This window comes from Sinohyriopsis cumingii, chromosome 11, assembly GCF_028554795.1.
Source record: "Sinohyriopsis cumingii isolate HCF-2022 chromosome 11, ASM2855479v2, whole genome shotgun sequence".
In the NCBI taxonomy this organism is placed as follows: domain Eukaryota; kingdom Metazoa; phylum Mollusca; class Bivalvia; order Unionida; family Unionidae; genus Sinohyriopsis; species Sinohyriopsis cumingii.
Genome location: NC_142971.1, coordinates 45,308,569 through 45,334,208, shown reverse-complemented (window position 1 = coordinate 45,334,208; position 25,640 = coordinate 45,308,569). Strand labels below are relative to the sequence as shown.

General features: G+C 34.4%; 1 protein-coding gene across 1 annotated transcript; it reads left to right on the top strand.

Annotated features, from left to right (window-relative positions):
• Window positions 1-142: 142 nt before the first annotated feature.
• On the top strand, window positions 143-25,187 carry LOC149788046 (baculoviral IAP repeat-containing protein 7-B-like). The gene is made up of 5 exons (XM_089974327.1): window positions 143-290; window positions 1,436-1,613; window positions 13,141-13,304; window positions 17,767-17,875; window positions 21,114-25,187. Exons 2-5 carry the CDS (start codon window positions 1,469-1,471, stop codon window positions 21,308-21,310), a joined length of 615 nt encoding a protein of 204 aa, XP_089830453.1. The 5' UTR covers window positions 143-290; window positions 1,436-1,468; the 3' UTR covers window positions 21,311-25,187.
• The last annotated feature ends 453 nt before the right edge of the window (window positions 25,188-25,640 follow it).

Here is a 25,640-nt window from a genome sequence, read left to right as displayed (position 1 = left end):
TTCACTTTGAAAGAAATATCGACCTAATATGTGTAAAAATTTGCAAGGATAGTGCGTTTTTGTCTTTAAAAACTATAAAACTAATGAGTTCATAAGAAGTAACATTATTTTAGCACGGTTCACGAATTTCGTGTAAAAAGAGGCGTTTTGCGGGTAAAATGCCCGGATGTTAAAACTGCATATTACCTGTGTACTATGAAATTTTTTGTGATGTAATTGCCTAAGATAACACACCTGAGAACTATACGCCATTTTGTAACAAGAAATATTGGATATTTTTGCAACAAAAGGTATATTTTTATTAGTGTTTTACATTATTCACATGATCTACATATGAAAAATATAGTGTCTATAGTCATATTAATAATAACATGCTTTAAGTTAGTTTTGTCAGCCCATTTTCGCCATAAATGACAGCTAACCGCTGAGCGTGAATAGCTATAATGGACGGGGAATAATTCTATCCAGGTATTTTATATTAGTATATGCTAAATGTTCTTTTCTACATTGTTATATTTTTCCAGTGTGTGTGTGTGGTGTGGGGGTGGGGTTAAAATGTCCGTTCAAGATTGCATTTTTACATCTAATAGTTCCCTGAAGTTTGATATGCGCGATATTGGAATACTGCCAATTCCTTTGCATTATTCTAAGTCTCTTAGTTGCATTCCGACAGCTTAGTTGATTACATATGATAACGGTAAAATACATAACATTGTAGAAGTTAAAAGCTGGCAACGTAGTCCTACAATGTAAGACATAGCACATGTTGGTTTTGTTTTAGTGCTTTGTGACTCTGTCTTACTATCCAAATAGCGCGTTCCGATGTCAAAGTTTCATGAATATCTCACACATTTGTTAGCATATATCAACACTCTTCCACAAACTTATTTGCAATTAATATACATACTGTGCTGTTCTTATCCTGGCGGAATGAAAATATGACACTAGCAAATGGACGCATTTTCATGTTCTGTTGACATACATTTGAAGTTGTTGCGAAATATATCCGCCACATGAAAATACTTAAACATACTTCGGCATTCGAAGTCTGACTTGCATTCCTTATATATATATATTTATATATACATATATATATATATATATATATATATATATATATATATATATATATATATATATATATATATAAAAATAAATAAGGAATGCAAGTCAGATTTCATACAAATACAGTCATAATAATTTTTGAATTTGAAGCATTGTTTTCTCACCTTGTGTATAAGGCCATTTGTGCCTGTTGAATGAATATGTGTTGGCTCTGGAGAGTAGAAAAGGAGGAGGGTTTGCATTCCTTGCATATATTTATAGCATAGATACACATATTTTGGTATTAGTTTTTTTTCTCTAAACTTTTCATAATTTTAATTTTAGATGAAATGACATTCTGTGATTAGATCAAGTGGAACTTCTTTTTTAGGTGACAGTTATTGAGGATTGAGTCTGGTTTCAAATGGCTGAGCAGACTGGCAACAGGTCTGGAGCCAAGTTTCCCCAGTACTGCACAGTTTCTGACAGATCAAAAACATTTAGAAACTGGCCAAGTAGCAATCATCAGCAGCCCAAAGAACTAGCAGAGGCTGGATTTTTCTATCAAGGTCAGTATTATTTTAGTCTTGTCATTAATTCTGTAACTTTTATAGAGCTCCTCCTATCCATCAGGTCATATCCAGTCTTCTTTTCCTTCTTCATGTTCTTATTTCATCATCCAGAAAATTCAAAGTCAAAACAGTAGAGTTCAGAGGTGGCTGAGGTGAAGGAGGGTTGATAAATTGTCAGTGTGTCAGATATTCCAAATTCCTCAGAAATGAATGGAAAGTTACTGTGTATAGTCTTTTTCTAGGTACTGTGCTGCACTTTTGCAGAGAATGAATTTTGAAACAGATTTTGTGTGAATTTTCTATTGAAGGTGAACTTGACAACTATGCACATATAATGGCAGTTATACAAGTCAAACACTTGAGTGCAGTGAGACCAGAGTAGGTACCTATTAGTGCCACCATTCATGGAATTTGATTATGTTGGAACATTTAAAGAACTATAAGCAACATTTATAATTTATGCCTTTGATTAAACCATGTTCTTATTTATTATTTGTTAGCATTCCACTCGATCTGCATGTGCCAAGTACATAGATGCATATGCAGAACATAATATTTTGACCTCATGGTGTATTGAAAGCTTTCATTGAATACTAGTCATGCCTCCTTTCCCCCTTAAATAAATCAAAGTCAAAAGAATGCAGTTAAGAAGAAAAGAAAATGTGTGCAGCGGTAAAACCTTCCAAGACAGTGCGCAAGCCTCAGTCTGGCAGTTCATAGTACTCAGATGCAACCCAAAATCAATAAGAGAAAGAGAAGGATGGATTGGTCTCGATAGAGGCAAATGTATATCTTCATGGTTGAAGTGGTGTCTGACATATATCTGAATAAGAAATTGGATTAGTTAACATCAAAAGAGCATTTGAAAATATCTCTGAAAGAAGCAGAAGATGAAATTAGGAAATTTTGAATAAATGAAGCAGATTGGTGTGGCATTTGAAAAAGTAGGGGTTGAATTGTTCAACTTGCTAGTTGAAAATGATAAGATGATAAAAGACTGTAAGCCTTGGAGAAAGCAAATGAAGACAAATGGGAGAAATAGTAGAATTAACACATCCAGTAAGCTGCAGTCAAGTAAGGTCGATAATGTGGAGCAATACCCCAGTGTTAACAATGAAACAAAAATGCAACTCTTAAAGAATGCCAGAAGAAAGTTTTCACGTTTATTCAGGAACAAACTTAGGGTAAATGTCTTGAGTGATGCGTTTCATGCAGATTCAGATGGATCCCATTATTTGCAAATTCCTTTGGAGATATTGAAGATCCCAAGTTGAAGGAAGAAATTGAAACTTTCATTGTATGTCATCAGTGAAGATATGACAAACAGAATAGGCTCATGTCTATTGCAACTAACCGTAAGCGGCCTGGTGTTGATCCAGTCTGGGTCTTTGACTAAAGTGTTTTAGTGAAATTCACCAACAGTAAATGGTACTTAACACAATGAAATAAGAAATTCATAAATAAAATGAAAAACATATTTTGATTACATTTGTTTGTCTCTGTCTTTTAAGCATGCTTTATAAATGAATAGGGTCCCTGAGTGGCCGAGTGGTCTAAAGCGCTCAACGTTCCGGATCACTGCCATCTCACCTCTGTCTGCGTGGGTTCGAGTCCAAGGCTTGGCTAGCGTGGGTACATGGGAAAGCTTGCCAGTAGCTTCTTGTGGGTTGGTGGTTCTTCCCTGGGTTTTCCAGGGTTCTTCCTCCACCAGTTATACTGGCTGCCATGCATAGCATATCTTGTGCTGAAAAATGGCATTAAACCCCAGAACACCACCGTAGATCAATATAATAATGTTATTTGAGATGACTCTTGAGATGTTAAAAATGACTGATAATGTTAGAGCATAATGTAAAAGAATGTGATGGAGTACGGTTTTATTTATATTGTGAAGTCAGGGATACTGCTGAGTTGGGATTGCTAAATTACACTACATTTATATATACCCTCAAGTCTTGTGTGATCTTTTCTTTTCCTTATAGATAGGAGCGAAATGATACACCTCTGCTGTGTATTGATACAATTCATGATACATGTACACAGCCAGCAATAGGATACATTATCAATACACATATGAAAGGTATGTCAGTGGTAGGTGGTGCCCTTTTATATGATTTATTAAGTGTATTTCCAGTATGCAGATTACAGACAGACATATACTTAGCATCAACTTATATGCCATTCTCATCATGACAAGGTAACAAAAATGCTTTCAGGCAGACAACCTATTAGATGTAAGTGATTTTTATATAGCATTTTATGCAATTTAAGGCTGCTCTGTTCAATTAGATGCAGGAATCGTTTTAGCCACCAGACAGACATTTTGATAGAATTATTTCATTTTTTGTTATTCTTATTTGCTCAGTTACTTCAGTATGGATAATTTATGTAGTTTTATAGGCTATAACTGCATTCTGCTTTTAAATTGTCTCTATTTTAATTTGATTTGGTATTCTGCCTTTTCAACATTTGACTGGCATGCCATCTGTTTTTGTTCATCCAGCATGTTTCGGGGTTTAATGCCATTCTCAGTGCACAAGCCATTTTGGGTTTTCTGGGTGGCCAGTATGTGCTACTTTCAAATAATTTGAGGGAGTTGTTGCGCATCACTGCTCTCCAAGCATGCAAATGTGGTATAAATTGTATGTGATTCGCATGCTCTGGCAGCATCTCTGTTTAAGTACAATACAATTAATGACTGTGTTAAGCCTTTCTGTTGGTTTGCCAATACTTCCTGTTTGTCTCGCAGCAAATAAGCTGCATTAAGTTGTGATTGGTGGTTATTGTTTACCCTGGACCAGAACAAAGAACAGCCACCAATGAGAACTCATTGTAACATATTTCACTGCCTGACAGCAGCAGTGCAGTTTCAAATCCAACCACAGACAACATGCAAATCAACAATGAAAATTTGTGCAAGTGGTTAATAAATGAGTGAGTAAAGTACTTCATTATACATGTGGAGTACATTTGGAGTGTCACCTCTATGCTGGACAAACTGTTGGGATAAAACAATCTGCATGGCATTGGTGGGTAATGGATATTATGAACTATGTCACTTTGTGTAAATTTGTAGAAGTCGAGTCAGTGTTCTCAATATGTTTTCATTATTACTAACAAAAATGAGTACCTGTGACGCTGTTTCAGATGAATTCTCAATTTAAAGTATAACAAAGCAAATAATTATTGACAACTGCTGAAGAGTAAAAGAACATGCATACTTTTTTCTACCTCTCATTTCAATATGATTAGCAGTAATGCATCAATATACTGATAAATTGTTTCAACCCTGCTTAAATTTTAGAATGACAGTAATAATTAAACAATAGGTAGCCAGTCAGTATATTTGGGAATGTTTTTCCTTGAGCTGTGTTTATTGGCAAACAGTTTTTGTGTGTTTCTTTACCGATAGATCATAACAATAATACATAAATGGCAATGCTTTTCCCTTATGAAAATAATTGTTACTTTTTGCATTGTAAATGTAGAAGATGATGAGCTTGTTCACCTAGACTTTGAATAGTGTAGAAACATGCATAGACCAGAAATTATTGGAACATGTTGGTGGTAAATCTTTGGGTTTGAAGAGTGATAAATAGGACATGTTGTAATGACTTTCATGTTAGATAGTTTGATATTCAGTTGATCTTAAAGAATATATAGGAATGACGTTGAAGAGGTAAAAATTGCAAAGTAGCTAACCAAGGTGGGTCCAGTGTTAGGATTTGAACCCGAACCCTTTCAGTCACAAGTCTGGAGTGTTAACCACTGAGCTACCAGACAACTGATTGTTTGATTTTAATTTATTGATTATCTTATAATCTTTTTGTAGAATTGTCAACTTGATATTGATCTTTATGAGAATAAGATAATGTATTCACTTCGATCTTTTGTCATTAATACAGGCTGTTAATTGGTATACTGATTTTAGATAAAGATTTACTATGTAAAGCCATTTTAGAATATTCACAATACTTTATAAGTTAGCCAATACACCACTCCCTCAATAACTCATGCCCGATAACTCATGAACCCACTTATAACACGGAGTCAGGTATGGACCCCATTTTTTAAACTAGAAAATACAAATATTAGCCCTATTTGTTGAACTTGTAAACAAAACCTTAACGTATCTCTTATTTTATCTTTGAAAATGGTTTATATGACCTGTAAACCCCCGTAAACCTTAATCAACTTTTAATATGAAGTTCTGTCCCAAGCATTAGTGAGTTTCTAGGGATAAACTCCTCACTAGAATGAAGTCTTATACTTTGTTGCATGTTCTTTCCAAATGACCTTCTTAGTACACATAAATAATGACGTTCAACAAAAATTTGATCAATGACAATGTCACGCAATGCTGGAGGCATTATTTAATAAGTAAATATCAATTAGGAAACTTTTTTATCAAGCAAAATTTGCATTTGAATTCTAAATTTTAGTTTAGTTTAAGTGTAATCATCATAAATGCAATGTGTCCTGTTGTATTCAAATGTAAAATGCATCAGTCAACCAAGACAACTATGTTCACTGAGAAGTTACTTAAGTGACAACTGTATTTTGATATCTAATTTGAGGAAGTATTTTTTGTATGGTTGGACTGAATTGAAAGCTAACCTCCTTTGTATTATAATGTTAATTACATCTTTTGTATCAGATAAATGAAGTTAAATAAAAGATAAATTAAAAGGCATGCAAATCCTACACGCATAAGATCTAGTGATCCCAATCATAAATCGGTTGAACTTGTTCCAATTCATCAACCACACAGTCATAAATATATTTGTGTATGTAATATAATTAAACTACTTTAAATTAACGTACGCATTCATAAATGAGATCAAAAATAGGAAGGAATTTTAGTGAAATGAATCTAGTGTCAACTAAAGATCTTTGTATCACAGATAGGATCATTGTGGAGAAGTAAGTCAGAATTCCAGATTCAAGATATTCTCAAGGATGAGGAAAATTATCACTAATACTTTAAATGAACCAACAGCATCAGTATTTTAGTATGTTACTAATTGAGCAATCCAGAAATTTTGTTTCAACATAGAAGATTGTTTCATGAAATAAATGTTATTAGTTTTTGGAAGAACGAATCTTGATTCTTGGTGTATCAGCAGTTAGTCTGGTCCCTATTTCATGGACTCCCAGCTTTGTACTTCATAGCCAAATATAATGCAGGAAACCAGACTAACCAACAACAAAAAGGCAGTGATGTAATACACAAATGGGGGGGCCCCAAGTAGTCTAAAGCGCTCACCGTTACGGATCACTGCCATCTCACCTTTGTCTGCGTGGGTTTGAGTCCAAGGCACGGCTAGCATGGGTTCAAGTCCAAGGCTCGGCTAGCGTGGGTACATTGGGAAGCCTGCCAGTAGCTTCTTGTGGGTCGTTGCTTCTTCCCTGGGTTTTCCAGGGTTCTTCCTCCACCAGTTATACTGGCTGCCATGTATAGCCTATCTTGTGCTGAAAAATGGCATTAAACCCTAGAACAACAACAACAATTCACAAATGTCTTCCGTACACATGAATTTGTTTGAAACTGATTGGAATAATGTTAACTATCTGTCAGATGTTGAGCATCTTGAAAATAAATGTAATTTATGCAGAATAACAAATTCATTTGAAAAAGCACTTTATTGACATCTATTCTCAATGCAATTATAAAACAAGTTACCAAATATTAAACAGTACATTTACACCCCCCTCACCCCAATCCTGCCTGCAGTTCCTTGATGTCCAGTGGTGATGGTATCACTTATTCTTTGGTGCTCCCTAAGTAACTCGCTTATTGTGCGGTCTATCTTTCTGGACCCTGTTGTGCGCGAGTTATCGAGGGAGACATGGTGTAAGAAATTGAGGCATATTTTCACTGTTGTTAGGAAAAGAAATAACAATATAATGTGCCTACAAGATCTTAATATATTAAAGAACAAGAGTTATATGGTATGTTAAATCTGGATGGGTATTTGATGCTGAGTTTGGTTTCTATAAGAATAATCAGGGTTGGTTGATGGTGGCACTTTTATTTAGAATCAGTTTTGTTTATAAAATAAGTTGATACAATCAAAATAAAATTAGATGTTACTTTTTCATTGTTCATCTAACAGTTCAAGGAAAGAGCATTACATTGAATAATATATATGGGCCTAATAAAGCTGAGCCAAAATTTTGTGAAAGATTTTTTTGTTTCTTCTGGTGATTGGAATTTGATATTGGACAAGATAAAGGATATAGAAAATTACAGGGTTCTTTGCTGATTTAAAAACCGGATAATCAATTTAGCCCTGATGCCAAAATCCCCTGAATTACAACGAAACTCTTGATAATCAAAACTGAAATCTCGAGTCGTTTTTCAAGGCAGGAGCTCTTAGCTGAGATTATTTATGAAGCAAACTGCTGTTACAGATTTTTTTTCTTCAACTTCGGGAGATACATTCTCTTCAGGGTTGTTACTAACCACTGTTTCTTTGGAATTTGTATCATTTTGAATGATTATCTCTGGAAGGTTGTTTCTGAAACTGAGACAGAAAAGAAAATTTATTTCTTTGAGCCATTGTGATTTAACAGTTCACATATACATATAATATTTAAAAAATCATTCCATCTCGTTATTAAGTCTTGAATAATTCCAAAACACAAAATAAATCACAGAGCATAAATTACTTTATAAAAAATTAACTAAACACTACATTTTTTATGTTTCACTAATTAAAGAATATTAATCACAAATTAAACACAAAGTACTTCTACTTACCTTTGACATGTCTTCATGAGCCACCATATTTTCCACAGTTTTGTTTCTTTTGATTATAATTTGATGGGCAATCAAACAAATGCCAATATTTGAGAAAAAGTTATTTCAGTCACTCCATAATTGATTCCCTCTTCCACTTTCATACATGTCAAAGATGGTCTCACAAGTCTATAGTCTCACAACAATCTAACCTTGATTCAGTTATACCCACAGGTGTAATATTGGCTGATAAGGTTTCGACAGTAATTTAGCAATTGTCGATCACTGGTGCATACAATCTTGTTTGTCACAGATCACACAACTTGATAGGAAATTGTATAGACTATCAGGACTAACAAACAGTTTAGAATAGACTAGGGCAGTTTTTTTTTGGCATTAGCAAAATCAAATGTAAGAGTATGCAATAAATTTAGTTTAGATTTCGGATCAAGGACTGTTTAAATTTTAGGCATTAATTCTTCAGGATTGAAACATGATATTTGGAATTTTGATTTGTCTGTGATAAGGAAGAACAGTGAAGCAACTCCTGAAAGTTGGCAAAGAAAAAAAACTGGAAAATGTTATCAAATCCATAGCTTAATCTACAGTTATATACCTGTTTCAATCTTTGCTTGATCCATCCCCATTTCTCATAGAAAAACATGATAAATTGTTTTTTTTTTCTTAAAAAATGTATTTTGAATTTGTAGCCAGAAGTTGTTAAAAGACATTTCTTCTTTAAATATGTTACCCAATCATTATACCTTAGGAGAACTACTGTATTGCAAATCCATTATTTTTAAAGCAAACAAAGAGGATCCCTTGTTCAGACAGTGCCAAGTATAGATCTGACCTGTTTTTCTGTGTGAGCACTAACTTTGTGGTATATTACTGCTGTGTCATGTGGCATGAACCTGGGGAATTTGCCTGCATACAAAGATCCCATGCTATAAAGCCCCTCATAATACCAGTTACATTTTTTAAAGTGGCATGTAATCATGGATCTCATTTAGTTTGTGAAATATTAATTTGTTTTAATCCTTAATTTAACCGATGACTTTCAATGACTGATTTCATGTATAAGCTAGTCTCAGTGAGCCACATGTTGTAAACAGCCAGATGTGAAGGTTCTTTAAAATCAGTTTAAATGAACCTGCATTAAGAAGTGATCTTACTTATAGAGACCAATTTTTTGTCCTTTCAAGAGGTGATGGTTTAACAGTTTTGAGTGTATACTGACTTTTTATTTTATGAAGGGGCCCTGGGTGGCAGAATGATCTAAAGCACTTACCTTTACTGATCACAGCCATCTCACCTCTGTCTGTGTGGTTCAAGCCTCGGACTTGGCCAGTGTGATTATGTGAGAAGCTGCCAGTAGCTTCTTGTGGATCTGTGGTTTTTACTGGGTTTTCCTGGCTTCTTTCTTCACCAATTACACTGACCATCATGTACTGTATAGCCTATCTAGTGCTGAGAATGGCATTGACCCAAAAACATTACTTTATGAATGGGATGAGTTCCTTGAAAGTTATTTGTTAAGCAGAAACTTGTTGAACGAAAATATATTTCCCATTCATTTATGGGAATAATTAAAGATAGGCATCCAGTGATAATACAGACAGTACAGTATATAAATAATGGTAAAGAATGGTAAAAATATGGTACGCATGTATGTAATTGTTTATTATAATGAACATTAATTAATTTGAAATTAACAGTACTAATTAACACATAGTTTTAGGAAAAAAATAACAAAAATGAAAAATAAAATACAATAGCGCTATTCAACATAGATGTGTGTTGATTAACTGTTAGAGTGTGCACAACAAACAGTACAGTACATGTGTGAAGACAGTCACTGAATGGTGGGCAGGTAGGACAGTTTATGCTTAATGAGCTTGGTGTACTTATTGTAGTAAAAAATTCATTACATGTAATGAAAAAGGAGTAACAATTTTTCATACGAGTTATAATGCAAAAATTCTTTTATTGAATGTTTGTAAAATGAGGAGTGTGCCCATTTTCTGTTTTGGTGTTTTGAGCATTTTTATGGCACATCCTCATTGGAACATACGAGAATATATGCTGGTGGTGGCTTCACTCTCAAAATGAGTTACTTTAAATAACAAATGGTCTATTAACATAAACAACATTAGAGAGTGGAGCATTTAATCATGTGTTCATTCATCCAGTCATTATTCTCTCCATTCTTCAGTTGCAAAAATTTTCTCTTCCAGAAAAAGTTAACAGTTTCAAATATTATTTTTATAAAAGAACCATGATACAAATAAAGGTGCAAAACTGTCACGCGTTGTACATCAATATATATATCAGTCCATAGCCACTAAGCAATCCATGCACAATATTTATTCATCCATTCACAGTCCATTATTTAATTAATCTATTCATCCAGCCTTTTTATCCATTTACCCTGTTTTCTTCCTTTCTTTATCTATTTATGACTTTCTGCATTCATTCTGTACATCTAGCCATGCATCCGTATTTTTCTTTTTGCTTTCATTCTATGCATGTAGCCAAGCATCTGTACCTTTCTCTTTGCATTCATTCTATGCATGTAGCCAAGCATCTGTACTTTTCTCTTTGCATTCATTCTATGCATGTAGCCATGCATCTGTACCTTTCTCTTTGCATTCATTCTGTGCATGTAGCCATGCATCTGTACCTTTCTCTTTGCATTCATTCTGTGCATGTAGCCATGCATCTGTACCTTCTCTTTGCATTCATTCTGTGCATGTAGCCATGCATCTGTACCTTTCTCTTTGCATTCATTCTGTGCATGTAGCCATGCATCTGTACCTTTCTGTTTGCATTCATTCTGTGCATGTGGCCAGGCATCTGTACCTTTCTCAGGGATCGTCCTGGGCTTCGCCAATGTCGCAAATTGCGATATTTTTTTCCTTATTGGCGACAAAAATATCCCATCTGGCGATTTTTTTGGCGACAGACTTTTTGGTTATTTAATTTGTACATACAATCATGGATTTGGACTGGATAAATTAAAAGGGAGAATGAAAGGAAGCCACAAACTTGACTAAGCAATGCATTGGAATCAATCTGTTACACAAACAATCCTTTGTTCGTATTGACAACCCCATCTTTACCATGCATTGTTACATCATAATCTGCTTATGCTGACATCTGGGCTGAGTACTGTATACTGTGTTACAGTCAATCATGCTACCGAACTATACCTACAACTGACCGACTTCTGAAGACGCGAATAGAACAGATACAATTAATTGAATGGCTAATCCTTCTGTTGTTTTTTTTTTTCTTCTGTTGTTGACATATACCAATACAATAGTTTTGCTGAACCTTCATAGAAAACTTATAACCTTTGAAGTACCGACTACTGCGTATAAATACAAAGCAAATGGAAAAAATCTCAATCACAATTATATATGTCGCCAGCGCAGCATTTTACTCATTGATCTTTTCCTTTTGCCATCAATCCGTGTTACAGCTGCAGAGACTTAAACTCCGCAACAAGAAATAGCCAAAAAAAAAAAAAAAAACAGTTTTGCATAATTAATAATAATTATTTATTTCTCAAAATACAGGAGTGAAAGAATCCCTAAATTGGGTGTGAATTTATGCTTATATATACGGTCCAATATTGCCAGGTGTTGACTCGTGTAAGTTTCATTCGTGGGAATGGAGATCCTATTTTGCTTGTCGAGAAAATGTATACAGCATTCAGTGATCATTCTTGGGATTTAGGAAGCAATTCAGTACAAGCTTTTTTTTTGGGGGGGGGGGGCTGCTGAGAGACTACTGGTGTCACCTGTCAGCACTGTAGACTGTGAACGTGGATTCAGTAAGATGAACCTCATAAAAACTGACATCAGAAATAAACTCTGCATCTCATCTCTCGAGAATTTAATGAGAATCAGCTTGTACAGATGTGAAAAATTAGACTTTAAAACTGCATTCAACAAGTGGGCAGCCCTAAAATCGCGACGGATCTTCATGCAACACTTTGTAACCTTTTGTTAATGCTTGTTGTAATTAGAGTATTAACTAACTCATCTTTTGTAATTTTCATTGCCTGTTACATTAACAGACTAAATTACCACTTGAAAAAATGTACACTGCTTGTTCTGGCGACACTTTTTGAAAATTGGCGACAAAATATTGAGGTTGGCGATTTTTTTGGCGACAGCTTTTTAAAAGCCAGGACTATCCCTGCTTTCTCTTTGCATTCATTCTGTGCATGTAGCCATGCATCTGTACCTTTGTCTTTGCATTCATTCTGTGTATGTAGCCCTGCATCTGTACCATTCTCTTTGCATTCATTCTGTGTATGTAGCCAAGCATCTGTACCTTTCTCTTTGCATTCATTCTGTGCATGTAGCCAAGCATCTGTACCTTTCTCTTTGCATTCATTCTATGCATGTAGCCAAGCATGTGTACCTTTCTCTTTGCATTCATTCTGTGTATGTAGCCATGCATCTGTACCTTTCTCTTTGCATTCATTCTCTTTGCATTCATTCTGTGCATGTAGCCATGCATCTGTACCTTTCTCTTTGCATTCATTCTGTGCATGTAGCCAGGCATCTGTACCTTTCTCTTTGCATTCATTCTATGCATGTAGCCAGGCATCTGTACCTTTCTCTTTGCATTCATTCTGTGCATGTAGCCATGCATCTGTACCTTTCTCTTTGCATTCATTCTGTGTATGTAGCCATGCATTCATACCTTTGAACATCTATTAGTCTTTCTACAGATGTTATAAAAGACAATAAATATACTGTATTGCAGGAGAAGGAGACAGGGTCACATGTTACTCCTGTGGAGTAGAACTGTCTAGGTGGACAACTGAGGATGATCCTTGGGCAGAGCATGAAAGGTTTCATCCCACATGTGAATATGTCCTGCAACACAGAATGGGTGGCATGAATCTTGGCAATAGTGATGTGGATGAGGTTTGTAGAAGTTTTTGAATTAGTAGTTAATAAAATACTGTTAATAGTAAAAAGTGAGAAAATAATGGCTTTTGGCAACAGCATTTTGGTATGAATTTTTATTCTCTCAGCTGTCAGCTTTTCAGACGCTATGCAGGGACACTGACCAAAAAACTAGGTAGATAGGGACTTTAGTGATTTTTTCATTGAAATTTTTTAGGTGGTGTTTTCAGTAAATATTGCCGATTTTCTACTAAATGCCATAAAACACGTTTAACTTGAAAGAGTTTTTTTTTTTAAATTAGTAATATTATGATTATGGTTAAAAAAAACATATTTTAGAAAGACATTAAGTATTAATAGTCAAACATCATTAATACATATATTTGAAGCACATACAAATTACAATACAAATATGACATAAAGGTCAAAGCATAGACAAAGCTGACAACACATGATCCTAACTTATATCCCTCTCAGTTGCATCACAGTGGCCACGCCATCCTTTCCAAATCACCTCAGGTGCCGATTTGAAGTTGTTGTTGTAGGAAAGACATGACTTACTTGCAGCTGCCATGATTTCGTGACCTCAGTTGGAATTAATGTAAAGTGAGAGTATTACCATAACAGACTAATAGTAGTAAAAAAAAATGTCCCCTAACATGAGCCTTTGATGAGAACATTAACACAGCTTGAATTCAAAATACTTTATATCAGTTCAGTAAATGAAGAATAAAATTACTTGATCCATAGTTATGAAATATTCTACATTTACAGTATAGGTGTGGTAGTCATCATATTTGTTCCACTGCAGTGCTGTACTTTGCACAGCTTTAGAAGAAGTTACCAGTTACTATGTACATGTATTTCTGGCAGTGACATTGAACAATGTCAAAAGTATACACAGTGATAAAATAGAAAATTGCTCCTGTGGATTGCTTATGATATAGCTATTTATTTAGGATACTGTTTGGAAAAATGAAAGTTGGAAGGCATAATGTAATAATCTGGGATTGTGTGCAAATATTGTGAGATAGCATGAAAACCTTCACTCTTAATGATATCCTAAAGAGTATGATTGCCAAACAAAAACATGTCTAGGTCAAAGTAAACTGCAAGTTTGAGCAGGCTGTTGATTAGGAGCATTTGAGGATTGTTATATAGTTAACATTCAGAGTAACTGGTATGCTATTTCATTTGATTCAGAGCAACTATGCAGAAGATTGGCAGCAGTTTGGTTCCTCATTGTAGCATATATAATAGCCATTTTTCTTTCGCCTATGGAGAAGTAGGATGGCACTTGCCTGTTTTTATTTCATTGCTTGTGGAAGGCAGATATAAAATTAGAGTTGACTCTTTTTGTTTGGTATGATTGTTTAATAATTTGGTTGACAACGGTAAGAAAAAAAGCCTCATTTGGTAGCTGTAAATGACAAAATGGTACTCTAAAATTTAAACTCTTCCTTCCTTAAAGAATACCTTTGGTCCCCATGTCAAGTAACCATTGGTGGAATAATGGCATTTAAAATACCTCGTATCATATGATATCCATTTGCAAAATGTAACCAGTTTGGAGACTTTTTGGAGATCTTTTAATTGTAACCAATGACCTTGGTATGAAAATTCAGGGCTTACACTTCTAAAGATCTGTTATAATTCTAACTGCTTCATTTTGTATAGGAGCCATAGTGGCTCAGTGGTTACTATGATGGATTTGCAACTTCAAGGGTGTGGGCTCGAATCCTACCATTGGACCACCCTGGATCAGTTCTCAAGGTGTCCTTGTGCAAGGAACTTTACGCCAGTTGACTTGGCACTAAATACCTACCTGTGTTGCTCCACAGTAAAGCACCAAAATAGGCCAATCCTTTCTGTATATTTTGATGTTGGTTAGAACCAGCTTTCCTACATGCATCCCACCCTACAAGCACATACTGTAATACTGGTCTGATGAATGCAGTGAAGCATGACAGTTTAAAAGATTACTGCAATTATTTTGCACAAGAGCAAATATACCAGTACCACTTTTTCTTCATTAGTTATATGCATTCTAAAATTTTATTGTATTGAAGCAGATCATGACAAATAGATAATCATGCAGTTAAGTGGTTGTGCTGTACCTCTTATAAAATGGTTATAATTTTCACTCCTGTTTAATTAGTTGAATTTTTAGTGATAAACATACCTTTCAAGAACAATTGTTAACTTTATTTAGATCATTTAGATCATCATACATCCATATTCCTTTGGAAAGTCATTATTTACACCAGTGATAAACACATATTGCAAAAATCCCTGTTAAAGTAATGTGGACAGTTTTGGACAAGGTTAACCTAAAAGTGTGATCCAGTATGAACTGAATTGAATGTCTCACTCTGTGATGTCACAATGAAGGTTACACATGTTGAACATTTTGTATTGTCCTCAGTTTTGTGATGACTCGACCTGACATGCTCCTTTCTTGACCCAGTTTAATACCTGGCCACAATTGTTAAAGGCCATAGCGATTATTAATTTTCATTTGGAAGTTTCTTGGTAACAGTTAAAGCGCAGAGCATTCAGTAATCGGGATTGAATAGGTGTTGGTTAAACTATATTAGTATTAAATTTTAGAAGAACAGTTAGTATTTAATTTAAGAGGAGTTAATGCACCTCTATGACCACATTGATATACACCAGTTTATCACCTAGGGGTGCAAGACTGAGAGTCAAAATCTCCTTGGTGTCAAAACTGGAGGTCAGACTGAGTAAAAAACACAATTTGGTATCAAAACTGGGGTCAAATTAAAAATTTGAGGGTCTCTGAAGCACAAACGAGGGTAAAGGGAAACACTGATACACTACAATTTAGTTAACTTTGTTTTAGTTTTAAGCTTTTGAGACTGTATTCACACCATTAAATACCCAGTTTTTGTGTTTTCTGCAATATTATGACACTCATTTAAAACAAGTGTCATGTTTATATGTTGCTCCCATGAACAGAAAAGAGTGACTTGAGTGTGATGGCATGAGTTATAGGTCATAAATGTTACTATTGATGTCAAGAAATTAATTGTGCTGTATAAAAAAAATAGCCCCAATACATACACTCATCTTTTTCTGTTCCCATGTTAAGATATTGTAAGAATAGTTAGATTGTCCAGTTACCAGAATGATAAAGTGTCATTTTAATAGTGAAACTTTTGTAACTCTGCATAGTTTGGTCTACTCTGTAACCCAGCTTCCTCTTCAGACTGTCTGTATATTTTGTTTTCAAGCTCCTTTGTAACCTGGATTCCTCTTAAGACTGGACACAGTTTTGCATTTTGCATATGGTTTGATTTTTAAAGAAAAAAATTTCTCAGGAATTCCTGACTGGTTTTGATTATTTTTAAAAAATAAACCTCATATCTTAGGCATTGTTAAAATAAATTTCAGTTTCCTTTATATAGGTTTATGATTGATGGGTGTAATTTGGTTATAGAGTATACAGCTTGGCCTTGTACCAGATGTGCACCTCTCAGAAGATTACTAGCTTCATCTGGTCATTTTCCCCTCCTGGACTTAAGTCAAACTCTCTTATGAATCTTATTATATGTAAGTAATATAATTAAACCACCTTAAATTAGGCTACTCATTCTCAAATTTGATTAAAGATACCCAGTGATATGAGTAACTTGTAAGTAAAACCTTTATTTCACAGATATGGTTCATTATGGAGAGTTCCAGAGTAGGTTGTGAACATAAAATTGTTGAATTGGCACACTGAGATTTCCTCAAGCATGAAAATATACTCACATCAGTATTTTACTTACGGAACAATAAAGAAAACATTGAGTTTTGATGTTGATGGTTGTTTCATGAAATAATGTGTCAGATTTTTTTAACAAAATGAATTTTTTGTTGTGAATCAACAATGAAAAGTAGTGACAGTACACAGTGTTTTATCATACACTTGATGGTTGTTGACATCTATTAAAATAATGTTGATCGATCTTTCAGAGGTTGGGCATCTTGAAAATAAAGTAACTTAACACAGAAAAGCAAGTAGCTTCATGAGCAAAACCTGTTTACTGTCAAATGTTCCCAGTGTGATTATAAAATGAGTATTCAGCCAGTAAATAACTTTGTTATCCCACTGCCCTGTTTTCTCAATATCCAGTGGGGATGGTGTCCCTTAATTTTTTGAGACCCTCAGTAACTGATGACCATCGTTATGGTGCAGTCTGTATTTTTGTACCCCACCATGCCTGAATTGTTGCGTTTGAGGCATACTTCAATTCATATTTCCTGCTCTAGGCCACAGAATGCCTGTCTCGCTTGCTGTCATTATAACCATGTGTGTGTGTGTGTGTATATATATATATCATGATGTGATAGTAAGTCATGATCTTTTAAGATTTGAAATATGAAATTGAAAAAGTATTAATATATTTTACCAATTATTGTTTGTTTTTCACTCTCAAATATATAATGATGTGATCAGCAGTATTGCGTTTTACAGGTTGCTCAAGGCCACTCAGTAGAGGCTAGTGGTGATGACAGTAAGAGGAAATTGCAGCATTCAGAAGAAGTTCCCGTACAGAAAGAAAAAGACACTTCAAGACAAAGAAGTATGAAAATGGATCAAAATAACAATAGCAATCACAAAGATAGGGAATCCCAAAGAAAAACAAAATTAACATATATATACTAATTTTTGAATCAAGTCCAAGTGCAAACAACTTTGACCCAGATCTGCTATTGCATACTATGCAGGCAGATCAGAGTCAGTATTGTTCTACTGATTAGCTCTGACATACTGCATAGACTCAGATTTGTTGGTGCATTATGTAACAGCAGATCTGGGTCAGTGCAGTTTGCAGGACTCAACTTGTAAGTGAATGTATATATGTTATTTATATAGGGGTCATTTCATTCATGTAAGTTCACTTAGAAAAGAGGTTGACAGGGTGTGATCCTTTTTGAGTCGACTCCATATTCTTGAAACTTTTGACAAAGAAACTCTAGCTCAAGCTGAAAGTCTTATAACTTTGACAGTCTAAAACTTTTTATTCAGATAAAACTAGAATCAAAGAACTTTCTCATTTTTTCTTGGGTTACTCTGATGGACTCAGATTTTGATGGCAGTTTTCATCCTAAGTATCATATCCAGTTTTGGAGTTTTGAGCTTGAACTGGAGTTTCATGCTCAAAATGCTTCACAAATACAGGACCCAGTGTTCTTTTTATATAGGTGTCTGCTAGGACAGGTTTTACTGTATTAAAAAAATTCTGTTTATCCAGACACTTTTTCACACTGTCACCTTTGTTGAGAATTAACAATTATATAGAATAATAAATTGTTAATCAAATCAGTGCAAACAATTATTATGGAATTCAGTTCTAAATCATTAATTATGACTCGGATGCTGATATATTTTGATAAACAGTTTAGATTAATGAGCTTTCATTACATAATTACCCCTAAAAGTCAGATCCCCCTATATTTCACTTCTTTCTTCAGTTTCTTCATTTTCAAACCCCCCCCCCCATTCTTTTTGTAGTTTTAATTTTGTAGAAGGCCTTATGGGAGATTAGTTGTTTTTAACTAATTGAGTTACCCACTTTAAATAAAGACAGTATTATTATTAAGCCTCTCCCCCTATTCCTCCTCCTCCTCCTACTGCTACAATTATTGCTATTCCATCTACAGTACGGGCCAAGATCACAGGTCAGTGTTGTAGGTGTCACATTTTCCTTCCGACTTCCATCTTAAGAGCTGTGAGATAAATGGATGAAATTTGGTATACCTGTGAAATTTGGTAGACTTGTATGTTAATAAATAGCAAGGTCTTTAAAAGAAATTCTTAATCCATGGATGAAATTTGGTTGACTTGTATCTTAATAAATAGCAAGGGTGTTAAAATAAATTCTTAATCCATGGATGAAATTTGGTAGACTTGTATCTTAATAAATAGCAAGAGCATTACAAGAAATTCCTGATCCATTAGGTCCTAGATTTTTATTCGTGTATGCTTGATCTTGTCCTGTGGATGCTAAGAGCTATTTTTATGTGAAGTGACACCAAGCATGTAATATAATATATATTATTCTCAGAGGAATTTGTTACAACAGTAAATATATTTCCTGTTCAATTACAGTTTAATTTCTCAAATCTGCCAGACAGTTTTGTGTTAATAATATCTGGGTTGAAAGGTAAAAGGCATGTCCCAGATCTTGGAATTAAGAAATTTTCAGACAGTGTTCAAGATTTATGACTTGCCATGAATCTGCATATCAAGCTTATCAGTGTATCCCAGAGGGGTGTAAAATTGAGGATAAAAAATAAACCCTGGTGTCAGAACTGGGGGTCAAATAAAAAATGTGGGGGTCAAAAATGTACTGACAAATTTCATCTAACTCAGCTTGACATAGGATACTGTGACTTGCACAACATTCTCTCTAAACATACAAATAAACCAACATGAACAATTAACAAACAAATGCATTGTCCATTCAAAGAATAATTTGATTAGTTCATTCTCCTATTAAAGTCATACTTTTAACAGTCTCCTTATAATCGTTTTGAAGCAATATTATAGACCAACACATTACATACAGGCCAATACAAAAAGCCTAATAAATCTTTTTAATCAAATGGCAGTTAAGTTACTGCCTTTCATAAAATGTGTACTATCATAGGTTTCATTGTACTTCGTCATAGAACACATTTATCCAAAAATCAAAAATGCTAATGATTAATCTTCTTTCTAATAAGTTACACTTGAACTTACTGTAGCAAGGTTAAAAACCAACAAAATCTGCAATGACCCCTGACTTTGTAATCCGAATAACACATTTGTCTCCGAAAGTTGGGATATATGTGTTCTCCGTATATCTTGTGGCGAATGAGGGCAGATTTTTAAAAATTCTTAAACCCTGTCGCAAAAGGATTATTCACTTTTGCAATCTTGCAATCACACGAACAGAAGTCACACCGGTAATCCTAAAGGATGTGCCGTATTCCAGTCAAGGGAATTATTTTCTTCATTTTTCATTAAAGTTAGAGCCACAGTTGCTCTTTTGTGTTCTGCTTTTTTCAGTTTCTTCGCTAAAAATTCTTAGTGCACAGCATTTTAATCTGGAGATCAATTGCTAATGCAACAAGCATTGAGCTTAAACACCTAGGTGGTATATAGCTGAGGTCAATGGAAATCATGTGAGTGCTCGTGAGATATGGGGAAGCTATTCTGTCATAACATTGCCTATGCTAGTCTGATTCCTTGTTTCGTGTGTTCCCTGCATTGCACTCTGCCATACGAATAGAGGAGCACAATGCAGGGAGCAAACAAAGCAGGTAACCAGTCGATGCCTATGCTTATAGAATACACAATGCCATCCCTTGTCCAATGCATTGGATATTAAATAAATCCTGATTGCATTATGCGAATCTGTTGCATAAAAAAAATACAAGGCAACAAAATGTGTGCATCAGTTTTCTCCTACGTGCATCACTGATGCACAGATGTGTGTAAAGGGAAATGCTGTTTATGTTAATTTGTTCTGCTTTATAACTAGAACTCTGTTTGAAGTAGAAACATATAATATAATACACTTGTTTCTCAGTTCTATGGCACCACCACCTGCCAACACACACACGCACCACACACATCTGAGCTGGGTACATCTAATTCAGCTAGCCATCAGTTGTTACAGTCAGTCTATTTTATCCATCATTGTCTTCATATATAAATGAACATAAAATATCTGTATCTGTGGTTTACATGTATAATATTTGAATATGATAGGTTGATTAGCAAGATAAGAGAGAACAGCAAAAAATTAACATTTGTGTACATTTATTTTTTAGATCATGAGACAATAGAAGAAGAGCTCAAGAGATTACGCCATCAGTTTGCATGCAAAACCTGCTTTAAAGAAAAAGCCTGCATGGTCATTTTACCCTGCACTCACCTATCAGCTTGTCCCACATGCATAGAAAAACTACAGAACTGCAATGTTTGCCAGCAACATATTATAGCCACTGTCAAGGCATATTGTGCTTGAAAAAGGACTATCCTTCTACTATGTGATTACTCTAACATGTAGTTTGACCTATACTTAAATCAACCCCGTCAATCATAATTGACTTTTATATTACCTTTCATAATTTACAGGTAAATTTTTATGGATATTTACAAGGGAAATCATTCCTTGTGTACAGGACTAGTTTTCCAATGATAATTGGTTATAATCATGAACAGGTGTACATACTTTCTTATAGGTTGTTCTAATTATTTTCATGCGAGTAGGTAAGAATACAGATCCATAAACATTTAAGTACCCCAAGAAATTATTTGAAATGCGTTTAAATTTATTTGACGTGTATTTATTTTGTATTAGATTAAAAATTTATTTATCTCTCTGTTAAAACAGTTGGCATATTTTGCTGGTTAACTGTTTCAGTAATTTTAATGACAGACAAATGGACCAGTTTAGTATTTTTTCTCAATCGTTTTGTGGTTTAGATTAATAAGTAAACCATCATTAATCAGCATTAAATTGGTGGACAGTTTTCAATGACAATGTTATTTGAGGACTATAGTTTAAGGATTTCTTTTGCCATCAAAATTGAGAGATTTACTTGGAAACAACAAGAATACTTAAACACTTAGACAAGTAATACATTTTTAAAGAAACTGCTCAGAAGTTTCGGACTCTGTGGCAGGTGCATTGCTTTGAAACAGATGCAGTTTTATCATCTATCGCTAACATCATGGTGTACAAAACTGAAGTTTCATAAGGTTTGCTGTTAATGTTTGGTTTGTAACGTAAAATGTTTTAATGAATGTGTCTGGCAGATAAATTGACCTATGCTTGCATCATTTAAATTTATGGGGGGAAAAAATCATGCTTTATAAATGAATATACAGGGAAAGATGTGCTGCTATGGACCAAGATTTGACCAGCACCACCTCTTTCATTTTACTTTTGTCTTTCTTGACTGCCTTTAGCACCTCAGCATGCGGTGTCTCTAGCATTAGAGTATGCAGACTTTCAATCGTTGGTGCCACCTTGCCTGAGGAGCATACAGAAGTCCTGTTTTCAAGAGGTACAGCAGTGGTACAATCTTGCATAGCATGTGGTTATTTGATAGGTATCCTGAAGTGATATGGCCATTTTTCTTTCCAATGCTTAACAACTAATCACCTTATTTAAAAGCAGAGATAATACTTACAACTGAAATGTAGGCCAAGAAGAATTTGAAAACATGTCCATTTGCATCTGTCAGAATTTGAATTTATTAGAAAATGACATTAGAGTAAGTAAAGGCCGACTAAGGCAATATGACTTGAATTTGTAGAAAAGCATTGATATGGGCTGCCAGATGTGTGAAATATTCCTTAAAATTTAACCTCTCATTCCTCTGTCATTCGAACACACTACACAATACCATTATTTAGGCAGCAAGACATTGACCCAAAAACAAAAATATCAGGGTCTATTTCTCACACTGTATACTTCGCTGGTATTAATAGGAAAACTTGTTTCCAAGTAAGTTTGGCTTTAAACCAGAGTATGCATGAAGGTTGGAAAGGGACAGTGATGTTTTCTTCTGCATGATGCAGATAGAAAGTGTGCAGGGGATAAAGAGGAGGAAATCAAGGCTCTTGCAAAGCTGCTGGATGAGAAGCTTCAGGAGCTTAAAAATCCATATTAAAGAAAATATATAGGTGTTAGGACAGGATGTTGTATATAATATACAGTGTATTGTGTGTTAGCTACATATAAAACTGCAGGCCTAAATATGACATTAGCTAAAGGTTTAAAGTTCTTTAACCCTTTACCTCATAGTGTATGGCTTTGTAGGCAGTTGATGTACATGTACCAAAGTTACACAGTGCAGTGCGTTTTAAATGGAACACCTGTTACCTATTGGACTCCATACAGATCGGCCTGCCAGTCAGCTGTTACAGCAGTGTAGTACATATTACGTTCAACATCAGTTTGAACCATTTCACATTTTTGGTACAGTATTATGTATAAAAAGATTTAAGAATAAAATCTGATCACTATACTTGTATAATTAATTTTCATGAGAGAATTTTTTTATGTGCTTTAAGATATTGAGAGAACTCATTCACCATCAAGTCTGTGAAGCCATGTGACCAACCGTAGCTGCCATTTCTCACACTCACCTAAATTTGATAAATTATAAAAACTCACTGATGCCTACATCAACATCAGAGCCTTTACCTATTTTTTTGAAGCTCTTATAGTTGTGATTTTAACAGTGCAAATGCCAGGCGGTACTGAACAAAATCCGCTGCCTCCATTTTGGAGAGGGGAAAATCTGACCCATTTACTTTAAATAGCAGATTACAACTAGAACTTAAACAGGGACCACGTGATCTGATGTAATGGTCATTGACATCAGTGAATGTAGTATCTAATAGGGGTTTTCCCCTGAAGGTGGCACTACAAAAACCATCTCAAAATGGCTGATGTTTACAGGAGGTGTCCAACTGAGCTTGTATGAGAATGGTTATGAGGCGTCAAACTTGCTTCCATGCGAATCAGGTAGGGGCGTCCAAAGGTGCTTACATGAGGTAAAGGATTAATGTAATTATTTGCTGGGCTGTGTGCACGATGACTATTTAGTGGAAATTTCTTAGCACTTGCACCAATTTGTTTTTTAATTATTTATTAATTTTCGTTTCATCTTTATTTTCATTTTTTTTTTTTAAAAAGACTCAAATTTGTAATAAATTTTATGCTCACCATGGTGATAATGTTGTAACTGCTTTTTTCTTGAACCTTGAATATTTTTTTTAACTTAAAAAAAACCCCTTAAATAAACCTCAAATTTTAAAGTTTGATTTAACTTCTGTCTTTGATTTGATTTGACAAACATTTATCAAAATGGCATGTTTCTGCCATAAAACAATTGTTTTCAAATAAACACTTGTACAGTGTAATTTGTACTGAAATTATTTTTTGCAAAATATTTGTCTTTACAGTCTGCCTGAAAATATATTTTCATTGCATGATGTACAGTTATAACATTTATGATCATCAGTGTGATTAAGTAACATTAGAAACATTATTATGAGCTTTTTCATTTTTATTTTGGCTACTCAGTTATGAACATTTCCCTTTGTTATGAATATTTCCAGTTTTTAATATTTCCCTTAGTTTTGTGTTCTATTTTTAGATCAATAAATATGTAAATATTGAATAAATTGAGAGTGAATGTGGTTATTAATGTATTTGGTTCTTTATGTTAAAGATCGTGTGACATTGTTAAAGTGGATTCAGAATTTTATTAAGTTTCTATTATTACTCCTCCTGTCTCCATGTACTGTTCTCTCTCCAGACAGATAAAAAATAGGTAAGTACTATAGTCACATGTTGCAAATGGATTAGGTAATTTTGATGTGTTGTCCTGCTATAATCTGTGTCTAGATCCAGATTTGGTGTATGTTCGTTACAATAAGAAGGAGAGTGTAATGTTTTGGATGCATAATTGATCTGTTATACTTGTATGCAGTTGTTTTAAGAGAGAGAGTGATGTTCTAGATGTATAGTTGACCTGGTATATTTACATATATACAGTATTGTTACATTAAGGGAGAGAGTGATGTTCTGGCTGTATAACTGACCAGGTATGCATATATACAGTATTCTTACATTAAGGGAGAGAGAGATGTTCTGGATGTATAATTGACCTGGTTTATTTGTAATTGGTAGAATTACATAAAGGGAGAGAGTGATGTATGTGGTATAGTTAAATTGAGAAAGATTTGATTTAAACGTAATGCTAGCAAAGTTGAAGTACATTTTTGTATATATTTGTTTATTTGAGATGAGAATTGTTTAATATGAAGCATCAACATTTATATTAAAATTATCCGGATGAGAAATGAATAAATTTTGACTTGAGCCACTGTGATTTGTGTTTCTTTTTTTTTGGTGGGGGTCTAAGAATTAGCCAAGTACAAAGGGCAAGAATTATCCATTATGTATGTATTATAAATTTATAGTCTCTTTTTTTATCTTGGCAGGCAATTTTTGGTAGATTTAATGGCTGCTGCAAAACAAAAAGTCGGAAGAGCCAGTGAACAACATTTTTCTGGGCCAACAATAGAATCCCTTTTAGAGTATTCCCCATTGTTCCTTAAACTGAATGTAGCAGAAATGCCCCCATTGCAAAATTTGTACAAATTCATGCACTTGGAAAGCGATGATGCATGAAAACTTATGCAAATTAGTTTCGGGTCGCGCATATGAAAATGTACTCCATGCAGTATACAATTTTATTCAGTCATTCACCCTTTAAGTGCTTGTCGGTGACAAGTCTAACTGGTAGAAATATTGTAGTGCTTGTTGTGACATC